The 16397-nt window shown below is 41.6% G+C and overlaps 1 protein-coding gene across 4 annotated transcripts; it reads right to left on the bottom strand.

Annotated features, from left to right (window-relative positions):
• Positions 1-18: 18 nt before the first annotated feature.
• LOC141804291 (uncharacterized) lies at positions 19-15888 on the bottom strand. Of its 4 annotated transcripts, none has more exons than XM_074688636.1 (19): positions 15726-15888; positions 12414-14452; positions 11729-11861; positions 9955-10075; positions 9775-9879; positions 8867-8957; positions 8620-8769; positions 7179-7232; positions 6592-6692; positions 6289-6417; positions 6030-6126; positions 5873-5942; positions 5587-5723; positions 4317-4537; positions 4063-4128; positions 2883-3081; positions 2614-2712; positions 2238-2426; positions 19-643 (listed from the first exon to the last, which is right to left on the bottom strand). In XM_074688636.1, exons 2-19 carry the CDS (start codon positions 14136-14138, stop codon positions 404-406), a joined length of 3927 nt encoding a protein of 1308 aa, XP_074544737.1. In that variant the 5' UTR covers positions 14139-14452; positions 15726-15888; the 3' UTR covers positions 19-403. The 4 variants fall into 4 exon arrangements, with proteins under 4 accessions (XP_074544737.1, XP_074544739.1, XP_074544736.1 ...); XM_074688638.1 differs by lacking the exon at positions 15726-15888 and adding an exon at positions 14726-14803; XM_074688635.1 differs by lacking the exon at positions 15726-15888 and adding an exon at positions 14640-14760.
• Positions 15889-16397: the final 509 nt, after the last annotated feature.

Genomic DNA, 16397 nt, shown 5'->3' with positions numbered 1-16397 from the left:
AAGTTGGAGGTATGAGGAAAATGTTTAAGTGTTATTTATTAATACATAAAAAAGCATTTACAGCAAATACATCTATGTCAGCACAGTGTGACATGTTAAAATTATTGCTTTTATAATTTAAAGTTCATGATAGTAAAAAAAATAAAACTGCAGCAGATTGTCACACACTTCACATCTGACAGACATGGTGGGCTGTGGAGCTGGAGACAACCTCCGCTCTGGTCTAAAGACAATCTTTATTAAAACAATGAGTGCTCTTTGATTTAAATGATCAACATTAAAAGTGAAAAGTCGAGGTGTGTGCACTGCATCTAGCTGATTCCATTAACTGAACTAAAAAGTGTGTGTTTGTGCGGAAGACTGCAAACAGCCCCATGCTGGTGAAGTTTCTCTAACATCACCTTCACAAGAGCGACTCTGTTCTTATAGTTTTTCCACTACGTCGGACGTCTTTCACAGTCTTCTCCACCATCATCCTCCCTCTCTCTTCATTCTCCCTGACCAAAACTGCGTTCTTCTCTTTTGTATTTCCTTCCTTCAGCCTCTGTTCTCCTCTCTTCTGTTCCTTATCCTCGCTTTTCTTTATCTCCTTCAGCTTCTTCTTGAGGGCAGAGCGGTCACCGTGACTACAAACTCCCAGAGCCTGAATGGGAGAAGAGGAGGTGAGCTGTTTCAGTAACGTAAATAGGTTCAGGAGAAGATGCATAGATTCTGCACTAGTTTGCAGCCCTTAGTATCTTACTGCAGATTAAATCTTGCTTATAATACATCGTGCTGGTTATAATTGCACAAATTAGACACAAAACACTTTGTACACTAGGGTGTGCTTCTTTCCAACTTGTGCATTTGTCCCTTTTAACATAAAGAAACACAGGTTTATACAAAATGGACTATTTCTCAATGCATAAGACTCAAAATAACAAACTCACACAGTCACTAACCTGAATACAGACATAAACTCTGTTTATATAGAAAACTAAAAGTGATATGAAGACAACGTGTAAACCCTTATCATGAGTTAGGTTTGTGCAATGACTTTTAACACTTTAAACATAACAGCAAATGCTGGAGTTCATATATCAACACCTGGGCCCGTGTTCACAAAGCATCCTAAGGCTACAAGTAGCTCTTAGTGACGTCATTCTTAGAAAAATCGTAGAATTTCTCGGATTCTATGAATTTTTTTTTAGAATTTTCCCCCGGTAAGATGAAAGTTATTCACAAAGCGTCTTAAGCCTTAAGAGAGTTCCTAAGGTGAAAAACTGTTAAGACAAGGAAATTTAAAAAGCCTCAGAGTGGACACCGATACTGATGTTGTACTTTCCCAACACACTAAACACAGTTTCTGCCACCTGAGACAGCTGTTTATCTGCTGATCCACCCCCTAAACAGCAACGGGATGATAAGCAGATGATATGCTATAACATTCATACAGTTATCGAAACCAAAGAAACCGGTGTTATACCCTGAGTGGTAGCCCAAAAAACTGGTTAACAGCTTCACTTCGTGCTGTAATCTCCGCTCTTGCTTGGATCGCAGCACGTACCAGCGCATCTCACACTCATGCACAATGTGCGCGCGAGAAGAGGGAACAACGCATTGATGTGTTGGGCAATGCGCCCCCTTGTCTCTTTTATTCTCCCTCATGAGCTGAGCCAACAACAGGCTCCTCTGTCAAGTTCTTCTTTATCCATGTTGCTCGTTGTTTTGGTTGTTTTGCCAAATCAAAATCGCTTTAAAAGGACATCAGAAATCACAGGAAGTGCTGACAGCTGAGTCTGCATCCACCATTAAAACCAAACACATTGAGTAGAAACATGAGCAGCATGGACAGTAAACGGATCAATAAGCAATTAGTATGATCTGTGAATGAGGTACATTAAAACATTTTGAAGCTGAGTCACTATTAATTTAATTTAGCAGAGTTTCATCAGAATGATTTAAAATGAATGTCACGACACATTTCTTAATACAGTCTGAGTTATGTGATCTGTTAGTTTTACTGTCAATACATTATTGCAAGCACAAAACCATTTTCCCCTTCAGCAACAGGGTCAACAACACCTCCTCACTAAGATAAAAGTTTCTGTCTCCTCTTTGCTCAGAGTTGCTCTCGGAAACTTCCTGAATTACTTTTAAGCTAAGGGGAATTTTTAGGCTGAGTAAGGAGCTCTCTGAAAGGACTCTAAAAAGTTTTGTGAACATGGGCCCTGTCCCACATCTTTCCCTAAACTCACCTTGAGTTTCTCACTGTCCAAACCGAGCAGCTGTGTCCCGTCCACTCCCCTGGCAGCAAACGCTGATGTGTACTGGTCCATGTTCATGGCGATCAACCACAGACACACCTGCTGGTTGCTCCACTCCGTCACCGGTCTGCTCTGCCACTGGTGGTTGTTGTTGGTAGGAAGTGGGTCATCGTCCAACGTCTGATAGTACATCAGAGACAAAACGCAAGAAAAAGGGAGGAGACAAAATGAGAAAGGGTTGGGAAACTGTAATCAAAGAAGAGAGTAGGTCTGGGGAATCACTGCTTGGACGAAGAAAAAAAAAGGGAGTCCAAGGGGAGGAGAAGACCGTAGGAAGAAGGAAAGAAAAGGAAGAGGACAGTCTCACCTCAGTGGAGGAAAAGGTGCAAGTGTAAGAGTGTCCAGAGAGGGAGTGATCAGAGACGTGACCCTCCATGCTGGAGCTGCGCACCGGAGAGCCAGCACTCTGAAAGTGAGAGAAGAGCACCACGACTTTCCAACAGGCTGTGATGCACATGTTGTATGCATGCGTGTCCGTTTTAAAAGGATTTGAACCAAGAAGGACATGCAGACAGTGTCTTTTATACCCCTGCTACCACACGCCGGCCTTTTTCAGCCTCACAGAGCGTTTCCTACCTGCTCTCTTCTACCTGTGGTGGTCAGGTACGGCAGGCTGCTGCTGGACACAGAGCGAAGTCTCTCCCGGCCTCGTTCCACTTCTTTGTCTTTTCCTCTTTCTCCAAACCAAGGGAAGGGCAGGCAGGAAGGCATGGAGGTGATGGAGCCTGACGGAGAACCTCCAGGAGGCTCGTCCACCAGATCACCACAGGACGCCCTGCAAGGAGGAGAGCTCTTGGTATTTTAAGAAAGTAAAAAGTTATTCAGTCTACTTCAACCAAGCACTACAGGTCAGATAGATTGGGATTGTATTTGTTTCATATCAGCAGCTTCTGTTCACTTTTTTTTATTCAAAAAACAGGCAAGATAAAAAAGTTTGGATTCATTTTATCAGTTATTCTACACTGAGTTAGTCTTCATTATGTTGTTCCTTTTTTGATGATTCAACTAAGGACGTGCTTTCAAAAAGCAATGGAGTGAAAACTTATAGTACTAGAGTGCAGTGATAGTGTTTAAGTTTGAGTCAAGACTTATACCTAAAGTACAGTGGCTGGTGGGTGTCAGGCAATTTGAAAAGGCCACAACATGACTGCAAGAGCGAAAACATGAATGCAAAATCTACTACTAGGAATGGGTACCAAAATAGGTACTTTTATGGGTACTGACCAAATTCTGTCAAAAGTACCGGGAACGGCTTCACAAAAAATTAAAAGGTACCATGTTTAGGTACCTAAATGCATCCTTGTGACGGTGAGGGAGTGAAAGAGTAGATGATTTTCCATGCTGGACATGAACACAGCATTACAAGCTGATATATTGATGAATAAATATGTTAAATTGAAATAATGTCATACTTTATTATTAGACAAATGGATATTTTTTACCAAATAAACACAAAAAGTACCTAAAACTGGTACCGTTGAGTACCAGTACTGATTAGTAGATCTATTATTAGATCTATACTTATCATCCGAAGTTGTAAAAGAAAACAATCATTACGTAACTTATTTTCACAACTTTTCTGTGTCTATTAGGATAACTTTCCTCTTTACTTCCATGATGGCTCTGCTTCCATTGTGTCGTGGTTTTTGCATTTATGTTGCTTTTTGCATTCATGTTTTTGTAAATCAGCTGACACCTATCGGCCACCAGCTCTAAAAAACATTTTATATCTCCAGTTTTGTGCATCACATCTCACCTGTTGTTGCTGGACCTTTTGCGGTGTTTGTCACTTCTCTTTTTGCTCAGAGACTTTCGAAGGCCACTGGAGCAGAATTTAAGTTATAACAAATAAAAAAAAAAGAAAATGAGAAAAATTGCCACAGGCTAATCAGTACATTCTGTGTAGCAGAAATGTAGAATGGTTGAGAGGGATTTGACCAATTACTACAGTTTTTAGACCATGAGATTGTTTTCTTCTGAAGTCTACAAACAGTGAAAAAGACTCTGCACCTGAAATCAGGGAATTTCCTTTTGGACCTCCTGGAGACAGAGGATTTGCAGGACGAGGGAGTGATGGTGTCGTTGATGTAGACGGGAGGTGTGAAGTTGGAGTTGGCTGGAGGTTGAGGACTGAGGGTTGGGAAAGACGAAGAACTGGAGAGTTCACTTCTGCTAATCCTTAGGGTCGAAGCAGACAGTGATGTGCTCTCCTGTTTCTTAATCTCGTCCTCCTTTTATATTAAAAAAAAAAAAAAAGTTTCATGACAGAAGAAATCAGGGTTGAGTTATTTGTCTCTGATATTTAAAGATATTCTCAATCTACATTCCCAAGAAAACAAAAAAACATCTTAAATAAAAGGCAAAACAACTCATTACAGAGCATAGCAGAAATATCTCACCTAACACAGGACAGAAAAAGCTCACACCCTGTTCATTAAAGCTATGGTGTATGATTTGGAAGCTTTGTACATCTTAATAACACCGTTTAAAGGGCTGTAATGGTCCTATGGTCCAATCTACACAATATAAAGACCAAAAAGAATGAAAAAAGTCCATTCAGTATATCTGCTGCAAAGCTGCATACTAGTTGACCAATCCGAACCGCCCATAGCATGCGTGGTTCGGATTTGTGCATGAGTCCATCCAATCCCCTGTCTCCCTTTGCTTCGCACCGTCATGCCCATGGTCCCGCCTCGTCCTTCCCCACTACCCCTCTCACGTCAGCTAGCTGCTCAGCTACCGAAGCGTCATGGAGCCAGAGAAGACTGAAACCAGGAAGCTGTTACTGTTACCCTCCATAGGGAAGGGGAGAAAACGAAAAAGTTTCAAGGAAAAGTCTGAAGCAAGGAAGAGCTATGAGCGATACAGGTGCCAACAGAGACTGAATATTGGAGAAATGTACAACCGGTGGAAAAAGCTGCAGAGGGATTTGGGACTGAAGACTGACACTGAGACAGCTGAGTTTCACTTTTAACTTAAACTAACAACCCCCTGTCCTGACCTTGCTTTTTCTCTGCACCTTCGTCTTCTTTTTCTATACATGTTTTTTTTTAACTGTTATTTCATTATTTGTATCTGTTTTTAAACTTGATCTTTATACTGCTTTTACCTTGTAAAGCGTCTTTAAGTTTTTGAAAAGTGCTCTATAAATTAAATGCATTATTATTATGTATTTTGTTTCAACGTGTCGATTTGTTTTGGCGAAGATTTATGATTGTATTGCCTCTATTATTCCAAACATTGCTGTACTTTTAACTCTGACCAAACTTTCCCAGCCCACCTGTTTTCTGAAGCTCTCTCTGAGTTTGTCTCGGGATGGTGGATGGCGTTTGGATTTCTGGGCGAGCTGAGCTCTGGCTATGTGAGCGCTGCAGTCCAGGCGTCCTGTATCAGGGACCGGCATATACCAGTCTGAACCTGTGACAAAAACATAGTCCACATAGTAGAAAAGCGCAGTGTTATTGGAAAGGTTTAACAAAGACAAAGCAGCTTTTTGAACAATAAAAATTTTCTGAACTTCCAGCGACACACACACACTCAGCAGTTATGGGACCTTGGAGGTTTACCTGTGACTGAGGAGTCCACAGAGTGGTTCTGTCCTTCAGTCCCAGGCTCTTTCCTCTCCAGCTGTGCTATCTGTGATAAACATGTGAGACAATGACTACAGGGAACAGGAAGGATCAGTGAAGCAAATCCACACAGGACAGAGAAGTCTCTACTTACCTGGATTTGCAGTCTTTCAACCGTCTCTCTGTGCTGCTTATCTCTCTCCTCTAATTCCCTCCTCAAATCTGCTTCTCTTCGCTCCCTCTCATCTTCTCTGAAGATAGAAAAGATGTGATTTAACAAGTTTAATTCCACATCGTGAAGATGTTAAACTTGCAAAACTTTTAGAATTTTACCAAAATACTTCCAGGGAGATAAGAAAGCTGTATTCCAGAGTCGAGGAGAAATGTCTTGATGGGATTTACGAGATAATTACCTGCTCTGGTATTCTCGGATCAGCCTCTTGGCCTTGTTGTATTTGATCTCCAGGCTCTCTGACTGACTCTGGGCATCAGACAGTCTCTGGCTCACCACCCGGCACAGAGTCTGGGCCTCCTGCCAGTACCTAATAAAGAGAGTGGGGGTGTTTATACCCCTGTAACCCTCAATATCATCCTCATAATGTATCTTTACAAATCTATTAACAGGGTTTAGGCTTGACTCAAGAGCTAGTCTGTATAAACCTAAAACTGATTGAAGCTTAACTTTGGAAAATGCACAAAAAAAACATCCGTCATACTTCTCAAGTTTTTCAGCTTTCTCCTCTTCATCCTCAACTCTTTGCTCCAGCTCAGCCTTCTGGCTCTCCCAACCAGCCTGCTGCTCCTCCCATGCCTTTAACTAGAGACACACACAAAACAAGGGTGTTTATTTCTACCATCGCATGTTTTTAAGGAGCAGAAAAGGCTACTGAAAAAAAAAAGTCTTTGTTCTTGCATCAAACGTTTCAAACTATTCTTGGAAGCAGATAAACGGCGCACTTTCAATCCTCTTACAGCAAAATCTTTTTGAAACGGCGAATGAAATACACGCTGATCTAACGTCGCTGGAAAGACGAAAGACACATTTTCAACTGAACGGCTTTAGCCAACCCAGTTATGTCAGAGCCGTGATTATTTCAAGGCAAAGGCAGAAAAGCAGGGCCGACGCACGCAAGTGCTGGATGGCGGCCTGTGTCCCAGTAACTCAGCAGCAAGCCGACTCATACACAGTTAAATGGGTCAGACTGTTCCAAATGTGGATCCAAAAGGTGCCGTATTAATGTGAGCACAGTCTTTAATGTGTGTGTGTGTGAGCGGCAGTCTTAATCTCAGCTGATCGGCCTACCTTTGCTCTCACATTGTGAAGTTGGGCTGCTTTGCTTCGTAGTTTGGTCTGAAGCTGTGAAGACAAAAAATGTGGAATATCAAATATGGATGAACGTGTTTTTATTTCAATAAAGGAGTGATTCTGTAATTAGGGGTACATTTTACATCCATGGGATTTACTTAACAATTTTACTAAGTATTAATTTCAATCAATGACCATTTTTAAAGAAGGTCATTAGCTAAAATGCAAATCATGTTCTGGAATCTGCAGTTTTTCTGCTGTCCAATTTCTCAAATGCCAAGTTTGCTCTTTAAAATTAAAACTAGAATACATGTTTGTGAATATTATTGTCAGTATTATTTGTTCAAAATAATTATTAAAACAGGACAAAGGTGTTTTAAGAACTTTTCTAATAGTTTATATGGATAAAATAATTCATTTTATGTGTGTCTGAGAAATCAGCGTCATAGCCACTGAAAAAAAGTGTTTTATTTAAAAGCGCCTTTCAAGACACTCAAGGACGGTATGCAGTCCTGAACAGGTGGGTTTCGAGTCTGGCCTATAAAATCATCAGTGGTTTGCTCCAAAGTCACATGACTTAAATCAATTGAAGTCACATCCTTTTTGGTTGGAATCATGAAGACAGTGTGTCATGTTTCAGCTCCTCCTCATCAATATTTCATCAGAATGATTGTCTGTACATGGGGCACATTAACAGTTCATCAACTGTGTTACCAACATTTCCTGGTTTTCTCACTACAAATGTTAAGTGAAGAAACTGCACAGATATATGAGGCGATGGAGGTCAGGTGGTGCCATGTTCAAGGTCTGCAGTTAGCACAAGAGCTAAAAAGCGGAGAAAATGTCAACTGTGTTACATGTGATTTTTGTGCTATAATTCTTCTTAATTTTGTCTAAACTGTGATTTAAATGATGAGGGACTTTTCTAGGGTGTGTAGTCTTGCATAGAAATGTTGAATAACTCTAAATTCAGTGTTATATGGATTCATGTTTGAAAAATAGTCAACTTTTGTCTATAACACGAATGACAAATTCATGCTCATTTTTTTTGTATCTTAAATATTTAAAAATTGGTAAGAGCTTAAGCTTGCACTAATGAATAAAGGACATTCCAGGTGTTGTATTTGCAATCAAACAGAATATAAAACAAAAAAAGATTTTTGTCACTTTTTTTGTATACGTGAAATGCCCCCCTAATTATAAAGTCACTCAAAAACAGGAGACATTTTTGTACAAAAAATGATTGACAAGTGGAAAAAACTTAGATTTCAGCATTGCTTCTAATACAGACAAGGAAAATGCTTTAAGAGCTAATACACCTCTAAGTATCATTCTCTGAAACCAGAGACATTTCTTCCTTCAATTTCTCACTACTATCAAATAAAACAGTAAGATCTACAACGAATTTTACTGCTGTGTGACTCTGAATAAAAAGTACCTGCTGGTATTTGAAGCAGACCTGGTCGTGGTTCATACAGGACAGAAAAGCCACATCCTCTTCTTCTTCATCTTCTTCCTCTTCTTCTGCCAACGAGCCCCTCTCTGACATGCCCCCATAAATATCCTCGTCCCTGACCGAGTCTCCACTCTTCATAAATGAACAAACCGATAAAAAAAGTTCAGCCAGACTGTGTCAGACACTCAACACGAGGCCAACTCTGCTCCTCCTTTTTTAGAGGACGCACCTGTCTGGATGCTTTATCCATTTCCAGGCTTTCGTTGATCAGTCGCGCCACCTCACTTTCCACCCCCTCCTTCTCTCGGCCAATCAGGAACCTGCATCCAGGGAGAGAAATCAACTGAAGCTGTGAGTAATTATAACACAGAAGAGAGTTGGGATTTTTTCATGGCGCACTGTTCGATCGATCTTAGCAAGTAAATCACAACATGATGACAACTACAGTCGGAGTCAGTCTTTTTGTATTTGTTATTATGTTGATTCAACGCTGCAAATATGACGTACATTATTTTTATGTTTGTGCGTTTCAGATGATCTTATTTGTTGTTGCATTTTGGAAATTCGAGCAGATGTTATTAGAATGATAATATAGACTTCCTTTATTGTCATTGCACAGATTACACAGCAGTGCATTAGGGATAAAATGTTGTTGCATGGCTTCCTGAGTGTTGTCAGACAGTGTACACGATGAGGACAGTATAAAAAATATAAATATAAATATGAAATGAAAAATACAAATACTAATATCATCAAATGGTGGGCAGCAGTTTCCATACATCATATGTTTTTTACGGGCTGAACATCCGAAATGAAATCCTGTTAACTTCTAAAGAGAGAGAAACTATTTTTGTCTTTCCATCATGGCGTCCTCTTTAAATAACTTCAGTAACGTAGCAAACACTCTGAAGTCTGCCACACTCACTGATCAGATGGATAGGTTTTTTAAGGTTTGTTTTAAATCTGACAAATCAAATACTGGGCCCAAAATGCATTCTCATACCTCGTCTCTGAGCCGTGTCTTTCATAAAGTTCAAACATTTCTCCAAAAGCAGCTTTGTTTGTGAAATATTTGGAAAGAAACCAGAGTTGAGATGAGCTATCTGCTCCACATCGCTCTGATGCTCTGTGACTTACTTGACCAGGCCTGATGTGTTCTTCAGGACTGTGGCTGCAAACAGCTGGGAGACTCCGACCAAACTCACCCCATCCACCTCCACGATCTGGTCATTCACCTGAATCCTAATGAACAACAGAAAGGATTAAAGAGCAGTACAACCCAAACTGAATCCTGACCAAACCAAGGCTCTACAGTACCGTCCATCCTTCTGAGTCGCTCCGTTCTCTGTTACTGTCTTGACAAAGATTCCCAGTTTTTCCAGTCCTTGGTCGGCTCCTACGCCCATTCCTATGATACTGATGCCCAGACCATCTTCACCTACAAGAAAATTAAATCAGGAATGAATCTAGATAACCAAGCCTGGTGTCATACTGTTACAAAAAGAAAAAAGAAAATCAAACAGAGGGAGGTAAATATATCAGAAAATTTCTGCATTTCACCTCATTATATAAGATCCTTGTGTTGTTCAGATGTTAAATGAAAGAAATTTAAAGTTTTACTTTCTCTCACTTGCAAACATGTTTTCTTTAAAATGGTGGAGTATCATATGTTTAGATTACCATCTCTGTTGTCTAATTTTGAGTGAAGTTCTGGTTAAATTTGTTGCACTTTTTTAGTTTGATTTGTTTAGTTCTTCTCATCAACACACACACCTGATTAAAATTTTAAGACAAGCTGAAAAATGGTTCAAATTTACATTTTGATCTGTTGGGTCTTTGGGGGGTTACAAGTGGAGCTTCAAAACACAAAAGAATAAGAAGTGAGACAAAAAAAATTTACTAAGCTATTTACCCTCTGATGACAAAAGTAAAAAATCTGTCTCTGAATGTGGTTGATTTGTTGAGCTGCAAGTCGCTGCCAAGGTTTGACGCAATAAGACAGTCATCATGAATTTCTTACAACATCCTGAGGGTTATGGAACAAAAAAGTCAAGAGGTAGTAGAAGCAAAACAACTTCACCAGTGCTGAGCCAGATGAATCACTGGACGATACCTGACCCAATTTAAGGCCGTTATTGGAGCCGACTTCAGCTCAATGATCATCAGGTGGGATCTGAGAGGGGGGAGGAGCTTTAAGAACGTGAAAAGTCTTCAAAGGCCTTGTCTCCTTTAACGCCACTAAATTGTCTTTTTAGACTTCACAAGTGAGCACCAAACATGGAACATTGAAAAGGGGAATAAAGTTTTACTCTCAGACGGGAAAAAATGTAGCCCTGCACAGAGTGTCATTCATGACTGAGGGCCCTGGTCTGCGTGGTAATGACTCGGTTTTTCAACAGGACAACGCTGCAGTTCACAACGCCCGCCTGACAAAGGACTACTTCACTCCTCTGGGTAACCCTGTGTGTTTCCCTGAGTTAAATCACACTGAGAACATTTGAGGATAGATGGCAAGGGAAGTTTACAAAAATAGAAATCAGTTCCAGACGGTGGATGCCCTCCTTGAAGCAATCTTTGCCACTTGGAGCAACGTTCCCTCTGACCTCCTGGAAACACTCACATCAAACATGCCGAACCAATTCTTGAAGTTTTCAGTTTGATTGGTGTTGGCTTACTCAAATGTTTTTTTCTTTTTTTTTTTTGTGTCTCACCCCTATTTCTGCTTTTTGAATTCTTAAACTCTGCTTAAGTTCTTCAGACTCAACAGTGCAAAAAGTAAATCCTTACAATTTTTCAAACTGGTCTTAAAATGTGTGTATGTGCAACATTCTCTACTTTATATTTTTTTCCACCAATAATCACACATTTTATGTTCTTTCTGATGCAGTTAATCTTTATCTGTTAATCTTTGTGAATGTAATTTCTTTTAAGAGCTTTGTCGTATTTTCTCTTGAACCATTAAAATAGGATTTAACTTCTTAAACTTGACAGCAGATACTTTTGTGTCAGAGCACTGCCACTAAAATGACTGAACGACTAGTTACAAGTTGTTTTTTTTCTTCCTGTGTGTTTGTGTGAAAAACACATGTACCTTTTTCTATCTCTACAGGAAAGACGTTCATCCTGTCCACTCTCTTCTCCAGTTCGTACTCAGCTGAGGCAGACACCGGGTCGATATCCTCATTGTGTCTGTCGTACTCTGCATTACAGTACGTGGTGTACACCTGTGAGACAGCATCAAATGTACGGTTTGAGTCACTGCAGAGGTTTATGTTAACACTTACATCAAATGGAGGTCAGATGAAGAAAAGGAAGCTGATAGCTTAAAGGACTGTAAAGCTACATGAGAGCACATTGCTTATGTTGACAAATGTCAGAGTAAGACATGCCGCTTTAAAAAAGCTCATTTAAAGACTTAGAATAAACCTCAATGTAAAAACAACTTCTGACACCTTGAACTACATGAGTTTGTGATGAAATGAGCCTCTTTAATGCTTTCACAGCCACAGGAATGCTCTCTGTGTGACTCTGAGCACACTGCTGACAGAGTGAAGCATGTGGGGTCTTGCTTTTCCTCCTCCTCTAATGGATTAGAAACATAGCTTCAGGCTAACTCTTCTCTCACATGAAGTCAAACACCAGCTGGAACAGACAGTCACACAAATCTACAAGTAAAGAGCTTTCTGAAACGCATGAATGATGGGACAAGTGGCCCTGCAGCTGAGAATAATGGATGCTGAAATCCTGATTTTTCTACTTTTTCTGGTGCATCTTACCTTGATTGGTGCTGTGGAGAACTTGACTTTCCTGCCAGCGACTTTCTCTTGCTCCTCATCTTCCTCATCGGACAGTTCAGGGATGCCAGGAATTTCAAAGTACTTAAAGTTAGGCTGACTATCTGTGTTTGAAGAGTTTTCTAATTCCTGTTTTGTTGAAAGCTCAGGCACAAAAGCTGCATTCTCAATCCCTAAGTCACCTGCAGACTCCTCCTGTCCCCCCTCTTCTCCTACACTGTCTCCTCTGCACTCCTCCTGCCTGACGTCCTCGTTGGGCTCCAGCAGCTCAGACATTGAACTTTCTCCGGTCTCACTTTCCTCCTCCTCGTCTTCGTCAGTCTGGCTTTCTGTGCATTTTTGTTTCTCCCTGCCTTCACTTTTCCTCTTTCCCTCGATGTAAAACTGAACCTCTGTGTCCTCCTCTTGCATCATTTCTCTCCCTGACCTTTCTCCCACCCCTCCATCTGTCATTTTCTCCCCGTTTTCGCTCTTTTCTGTTGACTTCTGAGTCTGTGCAATAAACTTTCTGCCGTGCCCCTCCCATTGTTCATTCACCTGCTGATACTTGTCTCTACCACCTTCACCGACAACCTGCCTCTCTATTTTACACGACATGTAGGCTGGTGACTCTTGTTGAGGCTGAAACTCTTCAGCTCTTGGTTCTTCTCTCATTTCTACAGTAGAAAGTTCTCCTTGTGTAGGTTCCTCGAAAACATCATCATCTAGATCTGTAACGCTTTCCCCTACAACTCTGTTTGTCTTCTTTTCCCTCTCAAGCCAGTACCTGACCTTCTCTTCCTCATTCTCATCACTTTCTGAGGACTCAGTCTTCACATCAACAAGCTCTGCCCTCACTGGCTGTGGGGTCAAGCACAGGCCGTTTGTTGTTTGATCGTTGTCTAATTTTGAGTGTGAAATTCCCACGTGTTTGTCAGGAGAGGTGGCAGATTTGTTGGATTCTTCCTCCCTGCTGTCCAATACAGGAGATTTAAATTGGCTTGTCGGCGGGGCTGATACAGGAGGCTTTGGTGAGGAAATATTTATGCTGGGTAGATTTATGGATTCCTCTCCACTGAAGCAATCCTCCTCTGTGTGCTTCCTTTTCCCACTTGCCTCTTCCTCTTTCTCCACCTGGCTGCTCTCCTCCTCCAACTCCTCTCTTTTCCTGTCCTCCGCCCCCTTGCTTCCCCTGCTGGTTACTCCTTTCAAAGCTTGCCCTCCACCTCCTCCAACCTCTATCGCCTTGGTTTCAAACAACCTCCTGGTGACGGAGAACCTCTGAGCAAGAGCAGCTCTCTCAATATCCGTGATCTCTTCTGATCTGGATGGTTTATCTTGTGAAGCTGTTGAGCTGCCAAATGATAGTCTGGATCCAGAGAAAGGTGAAATCTGCAGCTGTTGACCAGGATTATGTGGAGCAAGTAAGGGAGTGGAACCAGAACTTGACAGCGGACCTCCTTCTTGTTTCAGCTGCTGGCTGTCCATTTGCAGAAAGATGTTCTCTCTGATCTTGGTCCCTCTGGTGCTGGGGATCCTCCCTCTGGTGCTGGTGGTGTTGCTGGTGTACGGCACAATGGCATCTGACAAGCTGGATGGGAGTCTGTCAGCAGCTTTGGTCCCTGGTGTTAAACCAGTGTCAAAAGAGCATTTGATGGCATGAAAGTCAGACTTGTAGGTTATCCTGTGAGGGGAGGCACTTCGGCCTTTGCTGTCTGTTCGCATCATCTGGAATGGAGGTTTCCTGAAGAGAGAATAAAACTATGGAGGTGCTGTAAAAGAAGATTTCACAGCTATTGAAAGCACCTGTACAGGTATCCACCAGGTAGGTAATGTTTGAAGATTTGCTGGTATGGTGGTAAGATAAAAATAAGGCGAGAAAAATGCTGGGTGAAAAAGCTGGTGGGGTTTATTTTAAGAGGTTATGCTACGGCATTTGTTTGGTGGATGCAGTAGGGAAATGCAGGCTCTTGATTTGGAAACTTCATTTTCCTCAGGTGGTCTTCAGAAAATTAATACACCATTAGCACTGCAGGAGCCTCCTGGAGGAGCAGTAGGAGAAAAGGCAGAGCACAACAGACATTCATTAAAGCGAACTCAAGCGACCCAGCAGGTCATTACTGCTAACTTAATTACAGCTCAGACAAAACTATACAGAAGCTTGCCAAAATGGTGACCCACAGCTTCCACCGCACGGTGAAATCATCATTTTTCAAGCAAAGTACTCACATTGTGGTAGAAACGTCAGTAAACTTCATCAAAAACTTAAAACGAACGCCTGAGGCTTTTGTGTTTGACTGCTCGTTACAATTCACCTGTTCGCAATGAAGTATCGGGTCTCCTGCTGCTTTCAAGTACTGTCGGAATATTTAGAGACAATGCACATGTACGCCGTTCTGGGAAAGCAGCAACCTTGCTGCATATGCTCTGAAAATCTTTTACTTATTGCTTAGGATTGTACATAAAAAAATGAGTTGTCTGGAGAATCTTGCGTTTCTCTTGTGTAACTCGAACACGACACTACTAAATGTAGCTATTAATGTGCTCTGTAGCATGTGGTGTCTTCTCATAACTAACAGTGCAGTGCAACATAACGTAACTTATCCGCTGCTTTGATAAAATGAGTTCTTTCTGTTGAGTTAATTGTGATAGTATTTGTGGATTAAAAAGCAAAACCAAATGTGTAAAGACTGGTGATGTAATTTACGATGGCACATGAAGGCAGCAAATCTCACCAACCTGGCTTTAGTGCGCGCGCAGTTTAAAGGTCGTGACAACCGTTGGACGACCGTAAATTATAAACAACCAACGCCCGACCAAAGCGAACTGTTAGCGTCCTAATGTGTTTTCTGAATGTTAGTTTGCTGCATTAGTGGTAAAACGTTCACCTCACCGTTTTGTTTGTTGTCAGTCAGCCGGTGCTGGCGGCTCCCTCACTGTGATAAATACAGACAGATGGCGACTCATGTCTGATAATACTGTAAATGGATTATCCTCATGTAATCCTGTGTAAACTACTCTACTAACTGTGAAAACATTGAGGAGTGAGTACCAACGCTGGGTTAAGGTATTCTGCATTTGGAGGTCCACTCATTTCTGTGTCCTATTGTCTGATTTACCCACAGTATGAGCAGTGGGAGTCTAAAGTTTTTGATGTTAGTGTCACACAAACGTGTTGTCAAATGCAGATGCCCAGATAATGCTAGAGATGATCTGTCATAACAAGCACAATGTTGTTCCTCCAGTAGGCCGTATTACCTTTTATCATACCTTACTAGCCTGTACAACATGCAGGGTGAAGCTACATTCACTTACCTTTACCTGTCTTTCAGCATCACTGCCAGTGTGTGTCATCCTCAGTGAAAAAAGCGCTGTCCCTGTAACAGAGGCTCTCCAGGGCTCAGAGGTAAGCTCTGTGAGGATATTCACCTGTGTGCATGATGCAGGTTAGTGAAGTCAGACATCTCCCAGTATCTACCTGCATGTGTCTTAGGCAAACCAGAGCAGTGATGCAGCACCTGCTGGCGTATATGTGTGTGTGTGTGCCTTCCTACCTGTGTGTGTATGTGTGTGTGAAGCCGGTGGGTGAGTCGGTGCAGTAGCTCTGTCTCTCTGTGTAGCAGGCTTGTGTGGCAGATGGACTGGACCGGACTCGACTGGACTGGACTGATCAGTGTGGAGCCAAAGAACAGTTCTGCTTGATGTGACCTGGATCTGACTGGAGACCATTGTCCCAGGTGGCACTGGGACCTAGTTGATATAAATACCAGCCAATCACAAAAGCCCTTTTCTGAATGAGGCTAACCAAAAGAGAGAGGGGAGGGAGGGAAAGTGATTTGAAGTAGTAGATGGAAAATGAGGGTGTGATGTCAGGGTGGGTGGTAAAGTAAATTTAGCAAGGTAGGGGCTCTGCAAGACAGACTGAGCAGATGGAGACAAAGGATGGAGGTAGACATTAATCCAACCAAATAAATGTGGCAGCATGTG

Source organism: Halichoeres trimaculatus, unplaced genomic scaffold (genome assembly GCF_033239565.1).
Source record: "Halichoeres trimaculatus isolate MK-OKI-2021-1 unplaced genomic scaffold, fHalTri1.1 fHalTri1_scaffold_15, whole genome shotgun sequence".
Classification (NCBI taxonomy): domain Eukaryota; kingdom Metazoa; phylum Chordata; class Actinopteri; order Labriformes; family Labridae; genus Halichoeres; species Halichoeres trimaculatus.
The sequence above is the reverse complement of the archived record's forward strand: the minus strand, read 5'-3'. Positions and strand labels throughout refer to the sequence as shown.

Excerpts from the sequence above, each read along its gene's own strand:
- LOC141804291 (XM_074688636.1), bottom strand. The coding sequence starts at position 14,138 with ATGATGCGAACAGACAGCAAAGGCCGAAGTGCCTCCCCTCACAGGATA. Across the intron at positions 5,724-5,872 it reads TGTGGACTCCTCAGTCACAG|GTTCAGACTGGTATATGCCG; the intron begins GTAAACCTCCAA and ends TTTTTGTCACAG. Across the intron at positions 2,427-2,613 it reads GCACCTTTTCCTCCACTGAG|ACGTTGGACGATGACCCACT; the intron begins GTGAGACTGTCC and ends ATGTACTATCAG.